This window comes from Mytilus trossulus, chromosome 10, assembly GCF_036588685.1.
Source record: "Mytilus trossulus isolate FHL-02 chromosome 10, PNRI_Mtr1.1.1.hap1, whole genome shotgun sequence".
In the NCBI taxonomy this organism is placed as follows: Eukaryota; Metazoa; Mollusca; class Bivalvia; order Mytilida; family Mytilidae; genus Mytilus; species Mytilus trossulus.
This window is the reverse complement of record NC_086382.1, coordinates 41,384,530-41,403,809: the sequence shown is the minus strand read 5'-3', so window position 1 is coordinate 41,403,809 and position 19,280 is coordinate 41,384,530. Positions and strand designations below refer to the sequence as shown.

General features: G+C 31.5%; 2 protein-coding genes across 2 annotated transcripts; one reads left to right on the top strand and one right to left on the bottom strand.

Annotated features, from left to right (window-relative positions):
* The first annotated feature begins 3,222 nt into the window (after nucleotides 1-3,222).
* On the top strand, nucleotides 3,223-5,429 carry LOC134687358 (myticin-A). Its single transcript, XM_063547593.1, has 3 exons — nucleotides 3,223-3,375; nucleotides 4,329-4,524; nucleotides 5,100-5,429. The coding sequence occupies exons 1-3, from the start codon at nucleotides 3,327-3,329 to the stop codon at nucleotides 5,143-5,145; spliced, it is 291 nt and encodes a 96-aa protein (XP_063403663.1). The 5' UTR covers nucleotides 3,223-3,326; the 3' UTR covers nucleotides 5,146-5,429.
* Nucleotides 5,430-14,843: 9,414 nt separating this feature from the next.
* LOC134687908 (ankyrin repeat domain-containing protein 50-like) lies at nucleotides 14,844-16,886 on the bottom strand. Its single transcript, XM_063548366.1, has one exon. The coding sequence runs from the start codon at nucleotides 16,884-16,886 to the stop codon at nucleotides 14,844-14,846; it is 2,043 nt and encodes a 680-aa protein (XP_063404436.1).
* Between the last annotated feature and the right edge of the window lie 2,394 nt (nucleotides 16,887-19,280).

The window sequence follows — 19,280 nt, the reverse complement described above, 5'->3', positions numbered from 1 at the left end:
ATCATAAACAAGCTTCTGTCCAAGTTTGGTAGAAATCCAGTATAGTTTAAGAAAGTTTGTAAAATTTCAAAAATTTTAACCACAGAGTGAATATTTGTTGACGCCGCCGACGACGCCGACGACGACGGAATGTAGGATCGCTTAGTCTCGCTTTTTCGACTAAAGTCGAAGGCTCGACAAAAATGAGAAACAAGAACAACTTATGAACCACGTCAACAAACGACAACTACTTAAAATCAGGTTATAAATAAAAATGAGAAAGGAAATGGTGAATATGTCAAAGCGACAACCACCCGACCATAGAGCAAACAAAAGCCGAAGGCAACCAATGGGTCTTCAATGTAGCGAGAATTCCCGCACCCGTAGGTGTCCTTCAGCCGGCCCCTAAAATATGCATAATAGTACAGTGATAATGGACGTCATACTAAACTCCGAATTATACACAAGAAACTAAAATTTAAAATCATACAAGACTAACAAAGGCCAGAGGCTCCTGACTTGGGACAGGCGCAAAATTGCGGCGGGGTTAAACATGTTTATGAGATCTCAACCCTCCCCCTATACCTCTAGTCAATGTAGAAAAGTAAACGAATAATAATACGCACATTAAAATTCAGTTCAAGAGAAGTCCGAGTCCGATGTCAAAAGATGTAACAAAAGAAAATAAATAAAATGACAATAATACATAAATAACAACAGACTACTACCAGTTAACTGACATGCCAGCTCCAGACCTCAATTAAACTGATTGAAAGATTATGTCTTCATCATATGAATATTAGGTACAATCCCTCCCGTTAGGGGTTTAGTATCATACTATCATAAAATATATGAGAAGAACATAACCCGTGTCATGCCAACAACTGTTTTTTTTAGAAATAAATGTGTTTAGTTCCGATGCAAAGACCCTATCAGTGAATCAATGTTAAAGCCAAAATATGCAATCTTTAATGACCTGACAACAGTATCGTAACTATATCCCCTTTTAATAAGTCTATTTAAAGGTTTTGTTAGTTTCTTAGGAGAATACTGACATTTTTGTGCTTTATAAAGAATATTTCCATAAAAATTTGGATGTGAAATACATGAACGTATAAGATGTCTGCATGTTGAGTTATATTTACGAATTATTTCCTTATACCGGTGATAAAATTTAGTAAATGTTTTGACCAGTTTGTGATATCGAAAACCCTGGTGTAATAATTTTTCAGTAATACATAAATTTCTCTCGCTAAAATCTAATACGTTGTTACATACGCGGGCGAATCGTACAAGTTGAGATATGTAAACACCATAAGATGGTGACAAGGGAACGTCACCATCTAAAAATGAATAATTAACAATAGGAAATGAAAAATCATCTCTTTTATCATAAATTTTTGTATTAAGCTTCCCGTTTATGATATAGATATCAAGATCGAGGAAAGGGCAGTGGTCATTGTTATCATTGCTTTATTTAAAGTAAGTTCTACAGGATAAATTTCTTTAGTATACATACTGAAGTCGTCATTATTGAGAGCCAATATATCATCCAAATATCTAAAAGTATTGTTAAATTTTTGTATCAAATGTTGTTTTGATGGGTCTTTGCTAATTTTAGTCATAAATTGTAACTCATAACAATACTAAAACAGGTCCGCAATAAGTGGTGCACAGTTAGTCCCCATTGGAATTCCAATAACTTGACGATATACGGAATCTCCAAAGCGAACAAAAATGTTATCAAGTAAAAATTCAAGCGCATAAATAGTATCAAAGCATGTCCAATTGACATAGTTCTTTTGTTTATTGCTACTAAAAAATGATCTAAAAGAGTTTGAACATATGTACTCGCATTCCGACTTTTTAAATGCTCCGTTAATTAGGGATGTGAATTTTTTCTTAATAAGAATCTGAGGCAAAGTGGTATATAGGGTAGAAAAATCAAAACTTTGAACAGATTCAAAATCACCAATATATGCATGCAATTTATCAAGTACTTCCAATGAGTTTTTGACACTCCAAAAGTATAATATGTTTGTTAAGCTACCATAACAATTGGAAAAGTGGACCGACTACATGATTGTATGAAAATATGTTACTGCAATTAAAAGATAACATTGCTGATGTCATAACCGTAACCTACTACCACGTTCCAGTTTTTATTTATTCATAAAATGTGTATTTTAATTTTTTTTCTACATTTGTCGTTTTATTTGTTCAAAAAGAGCAATTCCTATTAAAATCAACACTAAAACACACAACACTTATAGTAACATTTGTACGTTTTATAGATCAAACACTGTTTTTGCATCGAAACATCAGAGACTGCGTAAATTCATTACAAGTTGTTGCATTCAATATGTGATTGTGCGATTTCATCTCGGTATTCCCACTTCAAATGCTCGCCCAACTATATGTGAATGTAAAACTATATATAAAATATTCTGAATACTCTGAACTTACAGAAAAAAAGCGGCATTATAATATGATTAAAACAACATGCTATAAATAAAACTAGTGGAGATCTTTTCCGGCCGATTTTTAACCGTTTTGCCACTAACTCTGTGTATATCAAGATGAGAAAACATGATATAAATAGAAAGGTTGATCGCATTGACGAATTTGAAAAAAATGACATGTTATTGTGAAAGGTAAATGAAAAAAAAAGCGTTTTTAACGCATCATAGTTAAAATGTTTATATTTGCAACTTAAATCAAGCTCGTCTAAGACGATTATACAAAGTTGATTTAACAGGAAAAAAGTATGTTAACGCAGACGACTATGAAGTAATATAATGCAAATGATTAACGTTATCCTTCCGCACAAACATTAACAAATATTGTCGGTTGATTTTTCTGTATTGTCACCAAAAGCATACTACGCAGAGAGAAATTGTCAGAAAATCAGTAATTATACAAGACAAACAACTACGCAATAAAAACTAGATGCTCAGATTAACCACAATGTCCGTATTTCCTGTCTAGAACATATGTATATATATACTATTCAAATTTTTATATTTTTGTGTTTTCACTACTGCAAGAAAGGTAAGTTAACCTACAAATTATTACATTCTTAAAACATAATTTTAGAAATAGAAAAATAAGAACAGTATCATCGTTAAGGGGATTTCTACTGAAAGGTTAGGGTACTCCTCTATTTTGAAAAAAATATATATGTTTGTTTTGGATGTTTTTTTTACTAAATACATCGTACAGATTTGCAGATATATTATTACCATGAAGCTTTTCTTTGTTCGATTTGATTTATTATCATTTCTTGTATATATTTTTCCCAATTCAGGATAATATTTCGATTAAACTCGAAACTCAAAACGTACAACATGAAGGCAACAATCTTGTTAGCTGTTCTAGTGGCAGTATTTGTCGCAGGTAAATATGATATACTGTCAGTAACCATCGAGATTTTTTCTAAAGGGAACGATCATTTAACAGGGGGAGTGGGAGTGTGGATATATGTTTGTTTGTCCCTCAAATATACTCTGACCCAAAATTTGGTTGGAAAATTATTCTGAATGCAGATTTTCCCCTTAATTTGGAAAAAAATAACTTGATTGATAGCGTCGAAAAATTATATACATTTGTTCGTGAAAATAATTATAACTATAAATCAATTATAAAACATAAACCAATGTCATCCCCTTTTCAAGTTAAATGGTTGCTTTCTTAACATGTATAACATATAAAATAATTTGTTTATAAAATAGTCTCTCTAATTCTTCTTTAAACTTTTGTTTTTTTTATTAACTTTTCGTTTGCTTGATGTAAGTTTTTCATTGCTAAAACGTGTTAATAAAGTCTTGTTTTCTTTCCTGCCTCTCAGTTTGCTATTGCGAAATTACGATAAATTTTGCAGTAAGAGTATAGTTTTAAAACATTGATGAATCAAATAATTTTGTATTTCACTCGATGAAGTGAGAAAAAAAAAAGGTTTCTTAATTTAGAATTTCCCGTTTATTTGACATTTGAACGACTGATTTGTTGTAAAATAATTTACAATGTTATAAAAAAAGAAGATGTGGTATAATTGCCAATGAGACAACCTGTTACTGTTATTTAATTTACTTCATCTAAACTCAGTTATTGTTTGAATGTATCATGTTTTAATAAAGTCGTGCAACGCCTGGATTCGCTGTAAAAAAAATAACACGTTTTATATAAATGCAATCTCCGAAGAATGAATTACAAAGTAACCGGTCTTGTCCATTCGTTTTTGATGCGTTTTGTTATTTGATTTTGCCATGTGATTATGGACTTTCCGAATTGATTTTCCTCTAAGTTCAGTATTTTTGTGATTTTACTTTTTGCATTTCTTTATCTTGAAGGTACGGAAGCTCATTCGCACGCTTGTACATCATACTGGTGTAGTAAGTTTTGTGGTACTGCTAGTTGCACACATTATCTATGCAGAGTACTCCATCCCGGTAAACTGTGTGCATGTCTTCATTGCAGCAGGGTAAACAATCCTTTCAGAGTTAATCAAATTGCTAAAAGTATTAACGATTTGGATTACACTCCAGTGTAAGTATGTTATTCCCGATTATGTTGCATTACATGTATATCAACTTTTATCAATTTACAAAACGAAATTAATCAATAGACCAACATACGTTATATAGAAACAAATCTAAGCATGATTATTATACATTTTTATATGCATAACAATAATTAAACTTAAAATATTAATTTCTATCTTAACATGTTTAAGTGTACGATTGGTATGCCCTTATATGCATGTTTGGTACAATATGAGTAATTAGACCATACGCTTATTTTAATAAACATATGGATATATATGCATATGGTAGTTAATGATATTCACATTTCTTATTTTAATACGCTAGAAACTGTACGAACTTTTGAATTCAGGAGGTTTGTGTAGTTTACTACCATGAATGATAGAGAATGAGGATGTATTATCTTTCATTGTGCTACCTTCATTCATCGTACACGACAATATTTAATTTATCAATCAAAACATGACTGGTTAATTCTACGAACATATTTAGAAATATAGAAATAGTATTTGAAAAGATTTTATTCAATTGCGTATATGTCTTTATGTTTACTTTATGAGAAAACCCTTAATCTTTCAGAATAAAGTCGATGGAAAACTTGGACAATGGAGTGGATATGTTATAAGCAAACTTATGACAGAAAGAACACAACTATGTTCCTTTGCTATCATTCTCGCTGCTTTTCTCCTTTCTAAAAACTTTGTACGAAACCGGTCAACACAAAGTTTATCATCAACCTGAAAACTATCAAAAGTTGAGTCATGTATTTTCAGTTTCAAGTCCAAAATTTATATTATTATATTGAATGAATAACAAAGTATAAAAAACAGTATTTTTTCCTGCAGCTGTTTTATCTTTTTTTTTCTCAGTTGTAGTCTTCTGATTGTAATAAATAGCTTGAAAAGCAAACTAGCGTTGAATTATATTTATTTTCAAATAGAAGGTTAATAAACCAGACTTTTAAGATATACTGTATTAAGAAAACCTTCTGGTCTTCTATGATTTGAATATACTTAAGGGACAATGATATAGGACCAGACAAAAATATATAAAATACGAAAAAAACACCTCTTCAGGAAAGCATTATGCAATTAAAATAAAACGATATAACAAAACTTTGGGTATCGCTTTTACCCCAAAGGTTAACTAGACAGGATAGATAAAAGATGAAATACACAAATTGTTAACTCATAAAGTCTTTATGAACGAACTGACAAAGTCATGAAAAGAATAATAAAAAACGACAAAACAATCAAAACAACACGACCCTTCTTCCCTCAAGAAAATCCAACCAGGAGTTTTCCTAGGTACTATGGAAGTGGAATCAGATCCTTATTAACAATTAGAAACCGTAGTATTGTTTGGGTCATTACAGACCCCGTGATAAGTTTATTTATGTAGATTAAATTAATGAAAAGAGGAAGGGATTGTGATGACAAATATATCGTCAACTTTAAAACAACTTTTGTGAGTTCCATTATTAATATTCTGTTGTAAAAGCCAGTTCTTATCGAACAGAAGAACAAACATCCTCAACAAACATAGAATTTAAAAAAAAACTAGAATTATTAAACTGTACAACATCTCCCATCTACCACAAACATCATCTGAAATCCCTATATATGGATATTTCAGGGGAGAAAAATGAAATCCAGTTAAATGCCGTCTTTTAGGAATTTTGGTCCTCAGTGCTCTTTAACTTCGTACTTTATTTTGCCTTTTTAACTTTTGTGGATTCGAGCGTCACTGATGAGTCTTTTGTAGACGAAACGCGCGTCTGGCGTATATACAAAATTTAGTCCTGGTTTATTTAATTCTGTCTTATGGTAAACAAAAGCCAATGTCAATACGAGACAACTACTTCGTTCTCTAAAATATGTTGACTAAATCAACATATTCATAACTGACATCTACAACAAACACTAAATGTAAGTTACCTCTTTAAAAGCAGAACGGAATAACATAAAATTAGTGTCAACTATGTACTGGCTTACTAAGCTTCAGAAATACACAATAGATTTAAGATTCCTTATATCGTAACTACAATATCGTTCCCTTTTTATAAATATGACATACCGAATTAGACTGATTACCGGGTATGTACTGAAATGAGCAACACGTGGAACAGGATCTGATTACCCTTCCAGATCACGCGAGTTCACACCGAGGTTTTAGTTGGGTTCGTAATGCTTAGTCTTTTTTTAATGTGTTACTTCTGAATTTTCGCTCTCAATTTACCAGTCAGTGATTAATAAGGAAGTGCTGTTGCAGGACGGTTGTATTTTCTCTGCAGTTAGGACTACCATATTTGAGTAAATAATATTTTCTAGATGGCATTCTAAATTTTCAAAAATCTCAAATGGTCTATTGCAAAAATTATATATATCTTAGATATACCATCTGTTGGTATGCAATCAACTATAATGTTTTGTCAAATTTATCAAAGTCGATATTGTTGAATAATATCTTGAATTAGATACTTATATTGGAGTGTTCACATTTCCAGCACTTCCATAAATTGTAAATAACAACTCAATTTTTCTTCAGTGAAGGCAGATACAAATTTTTCCGGGGTTAGCGGTGTAGCAATTACAAAAAGAGCATCGTACAGTCCTTCAAAACTTACTTTATCAATAAGACGAAAAACCAAAAATTTAGAGATAACGTCACAGTTGTATTTTAACTATCAAGGCAATCCTCATAGGAAATGCAAGAATAAAGTATCAACAGGGAATAATATACGTAATTCGTAGGCACTGATAAAATGTTCTTACATAGGAAAGTGCATATCTTAAAATCTGACATCAATTTCTAGATAAAAGTCAAGCTATGCGAAGAAGTTAGCTGTATCTGTAGAATACTTTGATTTTGTTGAGAATAAGACGTTCAACAATGTTATTCAACATTTGATAGTTTAGTCAAATGACATAACTTAAATGTATATGACTGGAATAGAAGGGCAGTTTAAGAACATAAATAGTTTCTTTATCATTTTTCCTGAGAAACTCCTGTATACGATATGTCTCATATGAGCTTGAGAACAAGACTGCATGACGAAGGTCACAATAAATGTTCATAGGAATTCCGATTGTTTGTAAAAACAATACATTGTCAATAAAAAAAAATGCATCTGGACAATGTAAATTTCCTAGAATATCTTGTTTGAATCATTGTGGTGTATTTACAAAGTACGACTTATCCCTTCCTGTAAAAAGATATTATACTATTTGTATTGAGAAGATAACACAAGGATATGAAGAAATTACATATAAAGTATTATATAAATTACAAACCTTTAGCAAGTTTTAAAGCTAATATTTTCTCAAATGTTAGATGATGTCAACATATTCACCGGATAATATGTCCGTTAAACTACAGGACTATATGCATAAAGTCATATTACTGCAATGCACCAGTACATGACACTTGTATATATATAAAAAGTCGTTAAACAACCCCTTTTGGTATATAACTGCAGTCCAAAGTTCACAATATGATAACTAAAGCATTCTGCAAAAAAATCGCAATTTGAATTTAGGTCAGAACTGCTTAATTTTCATTTGTCATTAGTTTGCCTTACTTGCAAAAAAAAGCAAAATACCTTCCCCAAAACAACAGAAGATTATAGTTTAACATAACAGCAACTTACATTTCACCCACTATGTAAATAAGTGGGTAAGTATGGTATATGGATACAATTCATAGTTTGCTTTCATAATGATTGCTTTGAAAATGCCTGTACCAAGTCAGGAATATGACAGTTCCTGTCCATTCGTTTTTTATTTGTTTTGTCATGTGATTTTGCCATGCGATTATGGACTTTCCGATTAAATTTTTCTCTGAGTTCAGTATTTTTGTGATTTTTCGTTTTTTTTTATATTGAAACAGAAAAATTAAATGGGAAGACAATTGTAATAAGTTAAACATGATTTACTCCGCCTAATTATTTGTGTGTCTGTCCAAAGTTACGAGTTTGTATTTCATCTTTAATATTTATTTTTCGTTAATTCATTTATCTTAGTTGCAGGCTGTTGAAATTTTATTGCATTTTATAGTTGTTATAGAAGACCATATATTATGTGTTTCGCTGATTATTGATCGTTGTTTAGTTATTTGCATCTACGTATTTTGACCTCAGCAGAATAGTTGTCTCATTAGCTTTCATATCAAATACTCTTTCAATATTTGTGTACGTACAAAAAATTCATACGAAAATAGATATGTCTTTTCAACGTACAAAAAAGGGCTGAAAATGTCAACAATTACAACTTTGAAAATTTCGTGTCCACCATTCCTCTGAAAATTATACAGCATTGTGCAACAAATGAGGATGTGATTTATTCTAAAATGTCTATTTTATGTTCAGTATCGTGTAAACATGTAAATGTCCAAGTTAGAAATATGACGTGTTTGATAAATTTACCGGCCAATCTACTGTTTTTCAAGAATTTAACAACACGTTGATCCGTTCAAATTCATTCTTCTATTAACACATTAAATATTATTAGCGCAGTTATTGGTAATTGTGAAACACAGGTAATTTGTTTTTAGAAATTAATTGGTTTTACACTTTAAATAAATAGCTTATAAATGTTGCAATTATATGTTAACTTTCTTCAGAAAATGCTTTTAAATCAGATAAAAGCTTCATGAAAATATAATTGGAGTAAAATTATGTGCATTCAAACTAATGAAGAAAAAAATTCTTTCGATTCGTCCATGCATTTATTTCTGTCGTCCGTGCCAAACCGTTTTGAATATAAAGATGAAAAAACATCATATCTGTCAAAAAGTATCATAATGAAGAATATGCAACCTAGATCAAATTCTCCCTTCTCTCACCATAAATATACCACGCAAAAAAACAATTGATCATAAAATTAGCAACTAGACAAGTAAATACAACAACGCAATAAAAAATAAATGCTTGGTTCAACCACAATGTCCGTCTTTTATGTCTAGAACATACGTATAGTATATTTTTACTACTTATTTTACATTTTTTGTTTTTTAACGATTGCATGGAAGGTGCATCAGTTTACCTAAAAATTATAAAAAAAAATTAAAAACAGATTTAAATAGAATAAGAGTGGTAGTAACATTGTAAAGTGGGTCCATGTTAAAAATAAAGGTATTGCCTGACACATACACAAGTGAAATATTCTAAATGTAAATAAAATATCGGAATGGGAGGTTTAGGGAGGCGAATCACTCTGAATGCCTTTGAATGACGCAGATCAATGAATGAGATTTGATTGAATTGAAAAGTCTATTAATAAATCTAGTTAATTGAAATTTTTAATCGTTTTTATCAAGATTCTTGTTTTAAAAGACTAGCGAAGGAAGTTGAAAACCATATCTGATAAAGACTGCGATAAACTTTCAATGAATGCACCATCAGTTATTATTCAGAATCATATGTTATACGTCAGTACACAATTCCAGGAGTATCAATATGTTAACAAATCACTATATATTTTGTTTAATCTAGTTGTACTACTAAATTTGAAAAAAAACATATATATATTTTTTTATTATTCAGATACTCCGTTTAAATTTGCAAATATGTTCCCTGAAGTAAGTCTTTGTCGCAGGTAAATAGGTTTCTCTCTATATAAATAAACTCGTCATAGATACTATAACTGATGTGTGTAGACTACATAACACATAGCTAAGAGGTCATAGAGCAGAGAGTACAACTTTTGAAAAACACATTGTCAACCTTGGATACGAATGGATTTACAATGTTATCTCGTGGTATCAATCTGCTGTATTCCCCTGTAATCAATGTGTTATTTTTAGAATGTTTGCCAGTTACGTTTATTCATTTTCGTCTACCGAAACTTCGTTATTTGATGTACAAGTGGGATGTTAAGCTAGCTATTCATACATATATATTTATCATATGTTTAGTAGTAAATACAGTTGTTTTGAATATTTATTAAAGATCCTGCTGTTTAATCCATATCGCGCAACTTTGATGCGCACCCTTTATCGCATACCCTTTATCCCACCCCTACCCTTTATCGCATACCCTTTATCACACCTTTACCCTTAATCACATCCTACTTTTTGTTTTTGTTTTTACACAAAGTCAGTTTTTATTATTTAAACTTAAAAAGAAATATTTTTTCTCAACATAGGTCAAATAGAACGGGCATTCGGGCGTGACGCAATTGATGTAATGACGTCATTGTAAGGTATGAACATGTGACGTCACGAACGTCAAGTTTTCATATTTATTGGCACACTAAATGCTACTATAAAAAATACAAAACACACAAAAATACAATAATAAACAAAATATTTTTAAAATAACAGCACGCAAATTGTAAGGTATCCCAGGTACTTCGAGTTAGTATTTGAACAGTTCTTTAAAAGGCTTTCAAAACAAGTCAAAAGTAGAACTGAAAGTAACCCAGTGCTATAGATAAGAAAACAGTTCATATAATATAACTCTCCTGTTGAAATATATGATAAAGCGTATAATACATGGCAAAATTCGTATCACATGCCGTATCACCCTCGACCAATATCATCCCTCGGGTCTAAAGGCCCTTGGGCTGATATTTGTGTCTCGGGATGATACGGATTTTGCAATATATTATTCTCTCTCTCTCTATATATATAAGAACTTGTTAAACCTTTCAAATAATGTCTATCACATTATCAAATGAGCCCTAATACGGACAAATTAGCATGTTGAATACTGATGACGTTGCCCTGTCGATATAAATCAAAAGTTAATATTGCTTTCCATACAGGGTCAATACAGAAAATAAAACTAATTGGTCCATGGGCTAATAGGGAACGTTTACTTCCGGTCTCAATTTTCTTACGCATTAGCTTTTTTAACTTTGAAAGTAACGTTATGCAGAAAATACATTTGATCTCAATTTCATGTCTATATCATAAAAAAAACGTTTAAATGACATTCATATATAAATGATATTTTATATTTTACACCCTTTTAGAATACGACAGTCGATTATTACCACTGTTTCCGTTTATCAATCATTTGAACGCAGACGATTCAAGAGTAAAATAGTTAAACTGTCTGATTTATTGTTACGAGCTACTTTTTATTTGATACATAGTTATCAAAAGTACCACGATTATATACATGATATGAATTGTATAAGCTAAGATTAAGTATTTGGACAATAAATAAGAAACTGTACATCTGTATATGTTGACAAAAACCCATCTTAAATGCAACATGACAAGTTCAAATTTGAATTTCTGGATCTTCTTCATATGGTAAGTTTCTAATTTTAGTCGAAAAATTACTATAACTTAATAAAAGTGTTATTTTCTGTATTGTCCCTGTTAAAGATACTCGATCGGCTGTATTGGCTCTTGAATCATCGAGTTTTGGGTCAAATACAGCTAACCTTGAATCAATAATAGGGTCAATACAGAAACAGTCAGTTTAGACACTATATTATAAAAGCTGATTGAATGTTTGAATTGCCTTATAGACTCGATTTTGTATGATTATCATTTTTGTGTTTATTTTTGCATTTAGCGTATTTGATAATACAGGCACATCTGTGATGGTATCTCTTGAATTATGGCACACATTTCTTGATTCTAAACTATAAGAAGTTTTCATAGTAAGCAAGCACTTCGAAGTTGTTGCATGCCGGATTTCTACCTTTTATTTTGTTCACATATCGTTGTCAAAATTACAGTATTTTATGCAAAGTCTGCAATACAAGAGAGAGGTTTATTTAGCTATAAAACCATGTTTCATCCATCTTTTTCTACATAAGAAAATGCAAGTTAGGAATTTTACAATTGCTATTCATTCGTTACAATTGATTGAGCTTTTAATGCTGCCTTTTGATTGGGGACTTTCAGTTTTAAATTTTCGTAGGAGTTCAGTAATTTTGTTAATTTACTTTTTGATATATTATTGTGTCACTGCTGTCTCAAATATATCAACTTAATACTCGAATGTGTAAGAAGCAAATAAGGATTAACGATCAAATAACTCCATCAACATAACTGATTGTGTAGTTAGAATTATAACACGAAGTAACTCTGCCTTAACCAAACACAAGTATAACTTTTCTAGTAGCTTCATGTTTATACCTGATCTAAGTCAGGAATCTGATGTTGGGTAGTTGTCGCCTGTTTATATGATTTATAAGCGTTTCCGTTTCTCCTTTTTACATAGATTAGACCCGTTGGTTTTCCCGTTTGAAAGGTTTTACACTAGTATTTTTTGGGGGCCCTTTAAAGCTTGTTGTTAGGTGTGAGCCACGGCTCCGTGTTAAAGTCCATAGGTTGACCTATAATGGTTTACTTTTATAAATTGTTACTTGGATGGAGAGTTGTCTCATTGACACTCATACCACATCTTCCTGAATTTAACTATCAATTAACGGCACGAGTGAAAATAACTGCTATTTGATTTGGAAATTGATCTCAATTCGTTAGCAAAAATGTAACATTGCACAAAAAAATACTACAAAACTACGCTAGGCAAGTATAACTTTTCCAGTAGCTCATATGAATTGCAATTTGACCTCCTACGAAAGCATACATAATTAAGGACACATTTGCACATTTGCACTTCATCGTTAGTCAGGCAATGCTTTATACTTTTGCTTCACCATGTGTTTTAGTGTGAAAACGAAAACAGTCAAACTTTCATTTTCTTTAAATGGCCAACAAGAAGTTCAACTACTTCGTAGTGACAACCTTCTTTGGCTAGTACTAATGGTTCCTGCTGTGAACAATTCGCAGCATTTATATCAGCTTCGTATTTCAAAAGAATTGCAACTGCATCTGACGTTACGCACGATACTGGTGTCACTTCTTACTTTGACGTGTATTAACATTTGGATGGCGAATATGTACTTCAGTTAGTAAAACAAAACTGTATCATTATATACCAAAATATTTCGTTTTAATTGTATTTTATCATTATTAAATTAGATAGTCGTTTTATAAAATGTGTGTTTGTCAATCCGCCTGTTTAAACCAAAATTGTAATGAAAATAACTTGTAAGATGTAACAAAATTTAACCGTAATCACTCTAGACTTCTTTTAAAAATATTGCAAACATTGCATAAATTCCGCCAAATTTCACTCAGTAACATCATAACTAACAAATTAATTGTGACGTCTTTTTTGGCGAAAAAGTCATGTTAATAGGCAAAATTGTGGCGGAAAACAATAAAGGTTAGCATTGTAATCATTTGATTTTAACGTCACTAGATTTGCATATAAAAGTTTCTTCTCTAAATAATTGCAATATTTTAAATGACTAACACTATTTAAAAATATAGAAAGACGGCTCATAAACTATACTTCAACGTATAAATGTTTGCTCAAAATCGTGTTTGTTTTGAAAACCAAACAAGCCATATTTCTCAGTCTTACAAAATGTCCCCTTATTCTACATTCAACGTTTCCTTACACATTTTCTTAGATTGTGTCATCTCCGTTCAGAATGCGAAGCTTTCACACTTTGTACTTTATGCTTATCAGATTGCTCATGGATTAAGCTTTAAAATGGTACCCATTGTATTGGTATAGCCGTTTAGTTAATTAATAATATTTTTAACTTTCTGAGACTTACAAAATGTCCACTACGTCTTTTTTCGTATTTCAACGTAAATTTATCTTTTTTTAACGTCACCTTTCTTATGCGTCAATTCGACGTATTTAATTTGCGATGTGTTTTAAATTAAAGATATTTTTGCAACTGTAGGTTCCATCATGAAATCAAAAGGTAAAATTGACAAATGTATAGAAAAAGGAAAAAACAACAAAAAAGTGAGAGAAATAAATTATACTACGAAATGAAACGACATGATCCGAAAAGGAAGTTTAGTTGCCTTATATACAGACGATGAAGGATAAGACTTTTATCTAATGAAGGCAGGATCATGTCAAGAAAAACTGATAAGTTCGGAAACTGACGATTGGCAGGGTCAGTACCCAGAAGGAACTACCGTTATTCGTGGATTATATTACAGAAAAACAGAGCCTTTATCGTACAGTTTAATTAAACGTAAAAATGTAATTGTGAGTGTCAAATCTGTCTTATATGTAACAAATGATATTTTGACGGACTCCGTTATTGATTTGTCCTTGGCCATTCACGAAGAAATAATTGGACTGGCAGAGCAAAGCAGTTTATAACAGACTATTCGGAATAAAATTGAACGAGTTATTTTGTCTTTGAATTGCTCTTATATTTTGTATATTTCTTAAAAAGTAAACAAACAAACATTAAAAAAAACAAAACTAAAGAAACAATTAACGTAAACTGAAAGGGAAATAAACAAAACAAACATACACTCAAATTAAAAAACAATCCAATTCAGTCTTTCAATGCCGTCGTTTTTCAACGTTTTTTTTCCATGTAGAAAACGTCGTAATTCGACGTTACGTTTGGTGACACCAGTATCGTGCGTAACGTCATCTAGGTGTCCGTTTTTACAAGCACCTTGAAGTGGGGTACCTCCATCATCTTCCTGATGGTTAACAATAGCTCCACTACTCAAAAGAATTTCTATCACATCAAGTTGATTATTTCTTGCAGCATAGAATAAAGACGTTTTACCTCCCCCTCCACATGCGTTGATGATTGCCCCGTGATCTAAAAGTAGTTTAGCTATTTTTGCGTTTCCTTTTCGACAAGCATTATGCAAAGCGGTAATATTGTCACAGTTTTTTGCATTTATATCACAGTCGAGCTTTATCAGTAATTCGACTGTATCTAAATTGCCTTTTGAGGCATACAACAATGGTGTAAACTTTTCATGATCGCTCTGATTAATATTTGCGTTATGATCAATTAATAACTTTGCGATATTAAAGAATCCATTTGCACAAGCTACTAAGAGCGGCGTTTGACCTTTGTTATTAACTGCATTTACATCTATGCCTGTTTCAATTAATAATAATCCTACTTCGATGTGTCCGTTATAACAGGTAGCATGTAAAGCGGTGTCACCCTGGACATCAGTTTCCTTAAGATAAGCACGTTTTTTTATTGGAAGGGTATGATGACTGAACTGAGTGGAAGAAGTCGGTTTATCTGACGAGGAAGAATCATTTATGCCTCCACGATTTCTTTTGGAATAATGTTTACCAAAGAGCAAAACTTTTATAATATCAATGTTTCCATAATAGCAAGAAATGAAAAATGGACTTTGATTTAAATCGTCCCTCAGATCCAATGCAGCTCCGTGTCTGACTAGTAAACGTGCAATTGCCGTATGATTACATAAACAGGCATAATGAAGGGCTGTTGAGTTGGTGTCGTCAGTAATATCTAGCGCGGCATTGTTTTTAAGAAGAAATTCAACTATGTCTACGCAACCCCTATAAGCTGCAGCAATTATCGGAGTGATACCAGTGTCCATTGGCTTATTGATTAGCATATCGGTTTTATGTTTTGTCAAATTTCTCTTTTTATATGGAGCATGCGAAATTGATTTGTCTTTATTCATTGATTCGTGTTGTAATAAAATCTTAGCAATATCTATGTGTCGTTCGAGACAAGATACATAAAAAGGAGTGCAGTTGCTGTTTTGAACTTGATGGACATCTTTGTCAACGTTTAAGAGATACTGAACAACCTCTGTATGACCTTGTTTACACGCAATGTATAAAGGTGACCTGTTGTTCTCATCCCTTTGAAATATTTGTTCTGGACATTTCTCTACTAGAAATTTTACGAAAACTGTATAACCCTTATACGCTGAAACAAACAAAGGAGTCGAACCATCACTTCCTAACGTGTTCATATTCAATTCTGTTTGACTTAAAAAAACTAAAAATATGTGTCGGTATTTTTCCAATCTGGTTTGTATGTTAGAAAACACATCCCAGTGATGTCCTTGTTCGATGTCCAATTTAATCCTTTCAAAATAGGCACTGTCTAGCTCAGAGGGAAGAAGCTGCACAAAATCATCAGATTTCTCAACAAGTGAAGTAAGCTGAATCCGATTTGAAAGCAGCGAACTATTTCCAAATTTAATGACACTCGAAAACATTAAAGGAATCAAAATAGCTGTTATAATGTCAAACATTTTATCGTGTACTGCCACATAGGCTGTTCCATTATCTGTAACAAAAAGTTGAAGTTTATTTTGAAGACTTTTTTCAAATTCTACTAGAGAGCTACTACAATCTACCTCGGTTTCCATTGAAATCATTTCAACGCAGTTACTGATAAGTTGTGTATTAGTTTTGAATATTTTTTTATCTAAAGTATTGTTGTGTAGAACCAACAAGCAAAGTGCTACAAAAGAAGATGGCTGTCTCTGCTTAATGTTTATGACTTCTTGTTTGATCAGTTTTAATGGATATTTAAAGAAATTAGGATCTTGTTCAGTCATGTTAGAGTAAAGCTTACACATTAAAGGAAAAAAAGGAAATTGCTCATATATTGAAACATCTATATTAGCAACTGTTTCCTCGGATAAATAAGATTCCGCTATTGACTTCATTTCCTTAATTGAAAGTTTACAAGTACCCATAAAGTTGCACTCTTTTATATCTAAACATTTGAAACGTGGTGAGTTCACTCTTGTTAATACCGAATCTTGTAGTGAGAAGAAATTTAGCATTCGTATGTGGCTTTAAGACTTTTTCGATTTTTGAGTCATTTTCTGTCCATTGGTCAGCTTTTTGTTGGTCGATTGCAATTTTTCCGCAAACGTCCTCTATCAGAAAACATTGTTTTGTATTCGCATTATAATATTTGACAATTTCATCAGGATGATCAATTTCTATAATTTCGTATCCTTTCTCCTGTCTTATCTTTAAAGCCACATGCTTAGCTGTTGCTGACTTGCCACATCCTGGATGTCCGACTAGGAGAACAGCTTTTTGATTTGTTATTATTTCAGTGACGACTTCTGAAATTTGTGTTATAACAAATTTGTTTTCTTCTTCTTGCCAAACAGAAATTGTCTTTCTCCTGATTTCTGAAATAATAGACTAGTGTTTTTTAAAGAAGCTTATTTGCACTGTTTTGCCAAATAACATAAATGTAACCCTCCTCCTTAGCAAAACATATGTGAATACCTAATTATGCATGGTTAATAATATAATATCCAACTTATCAGAAGTGTGGACATCTCAAACCCATAATGTGTTAAATTATACATGGTCGCTATCAATCAAACACATATCTAACAATCAAATGCAACGGCACTTTTAAAAAAAGAAATTGCATTTGCTTCTGCTTGGTAACAAAAAGAGAAAAGATACCGAGAGGGGAACAAAACAATCACGAGTTCAATAAAACTGACAACACTGCAGCTTACAAGAAAATGACAAAACGACATGCAACAATTGGAATACAATATACAGATAACTACAACTGTTGTATGATTCAATAAAAGAAATAACTCACCCGTCAGCTAAGAACAAGCAAAACCATGGTAATAAAATACAATAAACAAACAAACGTCAGTTCACAAAACAGCTGTTAATTATAATATCGGTAGTTAAAAGACTAAACTTGACATTTTGACTTCTGGTAAGAAAAAATCGAAAAGTGCAATATTAGTAAAATGCACTTTAAAGCACGATGGCTTATTTTAAAGAAAAAAAAATAATGACAAGATTTTATGTTAGCATTTAAAGAAAACATTCGTTATATGTTTTTTACTATTATAGACCTTATTTGTTCACCTAATTTGCAAGATTTTGAAAAAAGTTGATCCAGTTTATCAGTTTTGAAAGAGTTTTTCTAAACTACGAATATTTTGCTTTTAATAGAGTATGTTTCAATTAAAATTCCTATTTGTTTTCGCTCAATGTAAAATAATCGACATTTATATATTATTTTTATACGTTATCAATACGACAATACCAAATTCATTATCCCAGAAACATAATTTTGACTTGGAATCTTTGTTAGAGTTCCACAGTGACATTAACAACAATTCAAGCCTAATATGATGAAATGGATAATAATTCATAGTCTTCATCAATAGGAAACATGGATCTACTATATTTGGTGTATGGAATTATTTTATGATTTATATGTCAGTCGCACAGGTTTTATATGACCTTGACCTCATTTTCACGGTTAATTGCTCAGTGTGTTGGTCTGTTTTTCTTTAACTATAAGCAATAGGTCAACTATATGTGTTGTATGGAAGAACTATTAGCTGTACATGCTTGACTTGCATAGTTCATCTGACCTTGATCATTTTCATGGTTCATTGGTCAATGTTCAGTTTTCCTAGTTAATGTTAAGTTTATATGACAGTTGTAATAGAGATTTCCAATAAAATGACATACGTACTTAACTCGACGTACGCAAGTAACGGGACCGGTTATTACTAACCAATTTATTTTGTTAAATGCGTTGCTCAAGTTTTAACAAAGTATTCCTAAACTATAAAACCAATTAATAATAAATTTGATCAATATCTCATACTTCGAATGAAAAACGAAAGAAATCATGATTTTTTTTATATATCACGTGATTATTGAGATACCCGCCTAAACTTCACTGTCATAAGACCACGTATATTTGAACGTATCTTTACCTATGATACGATTCATTTGAGTTGTTTTTCCGATATACTGTATGCAAAATTTAATTAACCTTTTATTATTTGATATTTGTATTGCTTTTGTTTGTCGTTATCAGATTAATAGCTCTTCTTTTTTTCGTTTTTTAATGTTTTATAATATTTAATTTCCGTGGGTGTTTATTATTAGATAGATTTTTTTAACTACTTAAAAAAAAATGAACTCAAAGTGTTAATCAG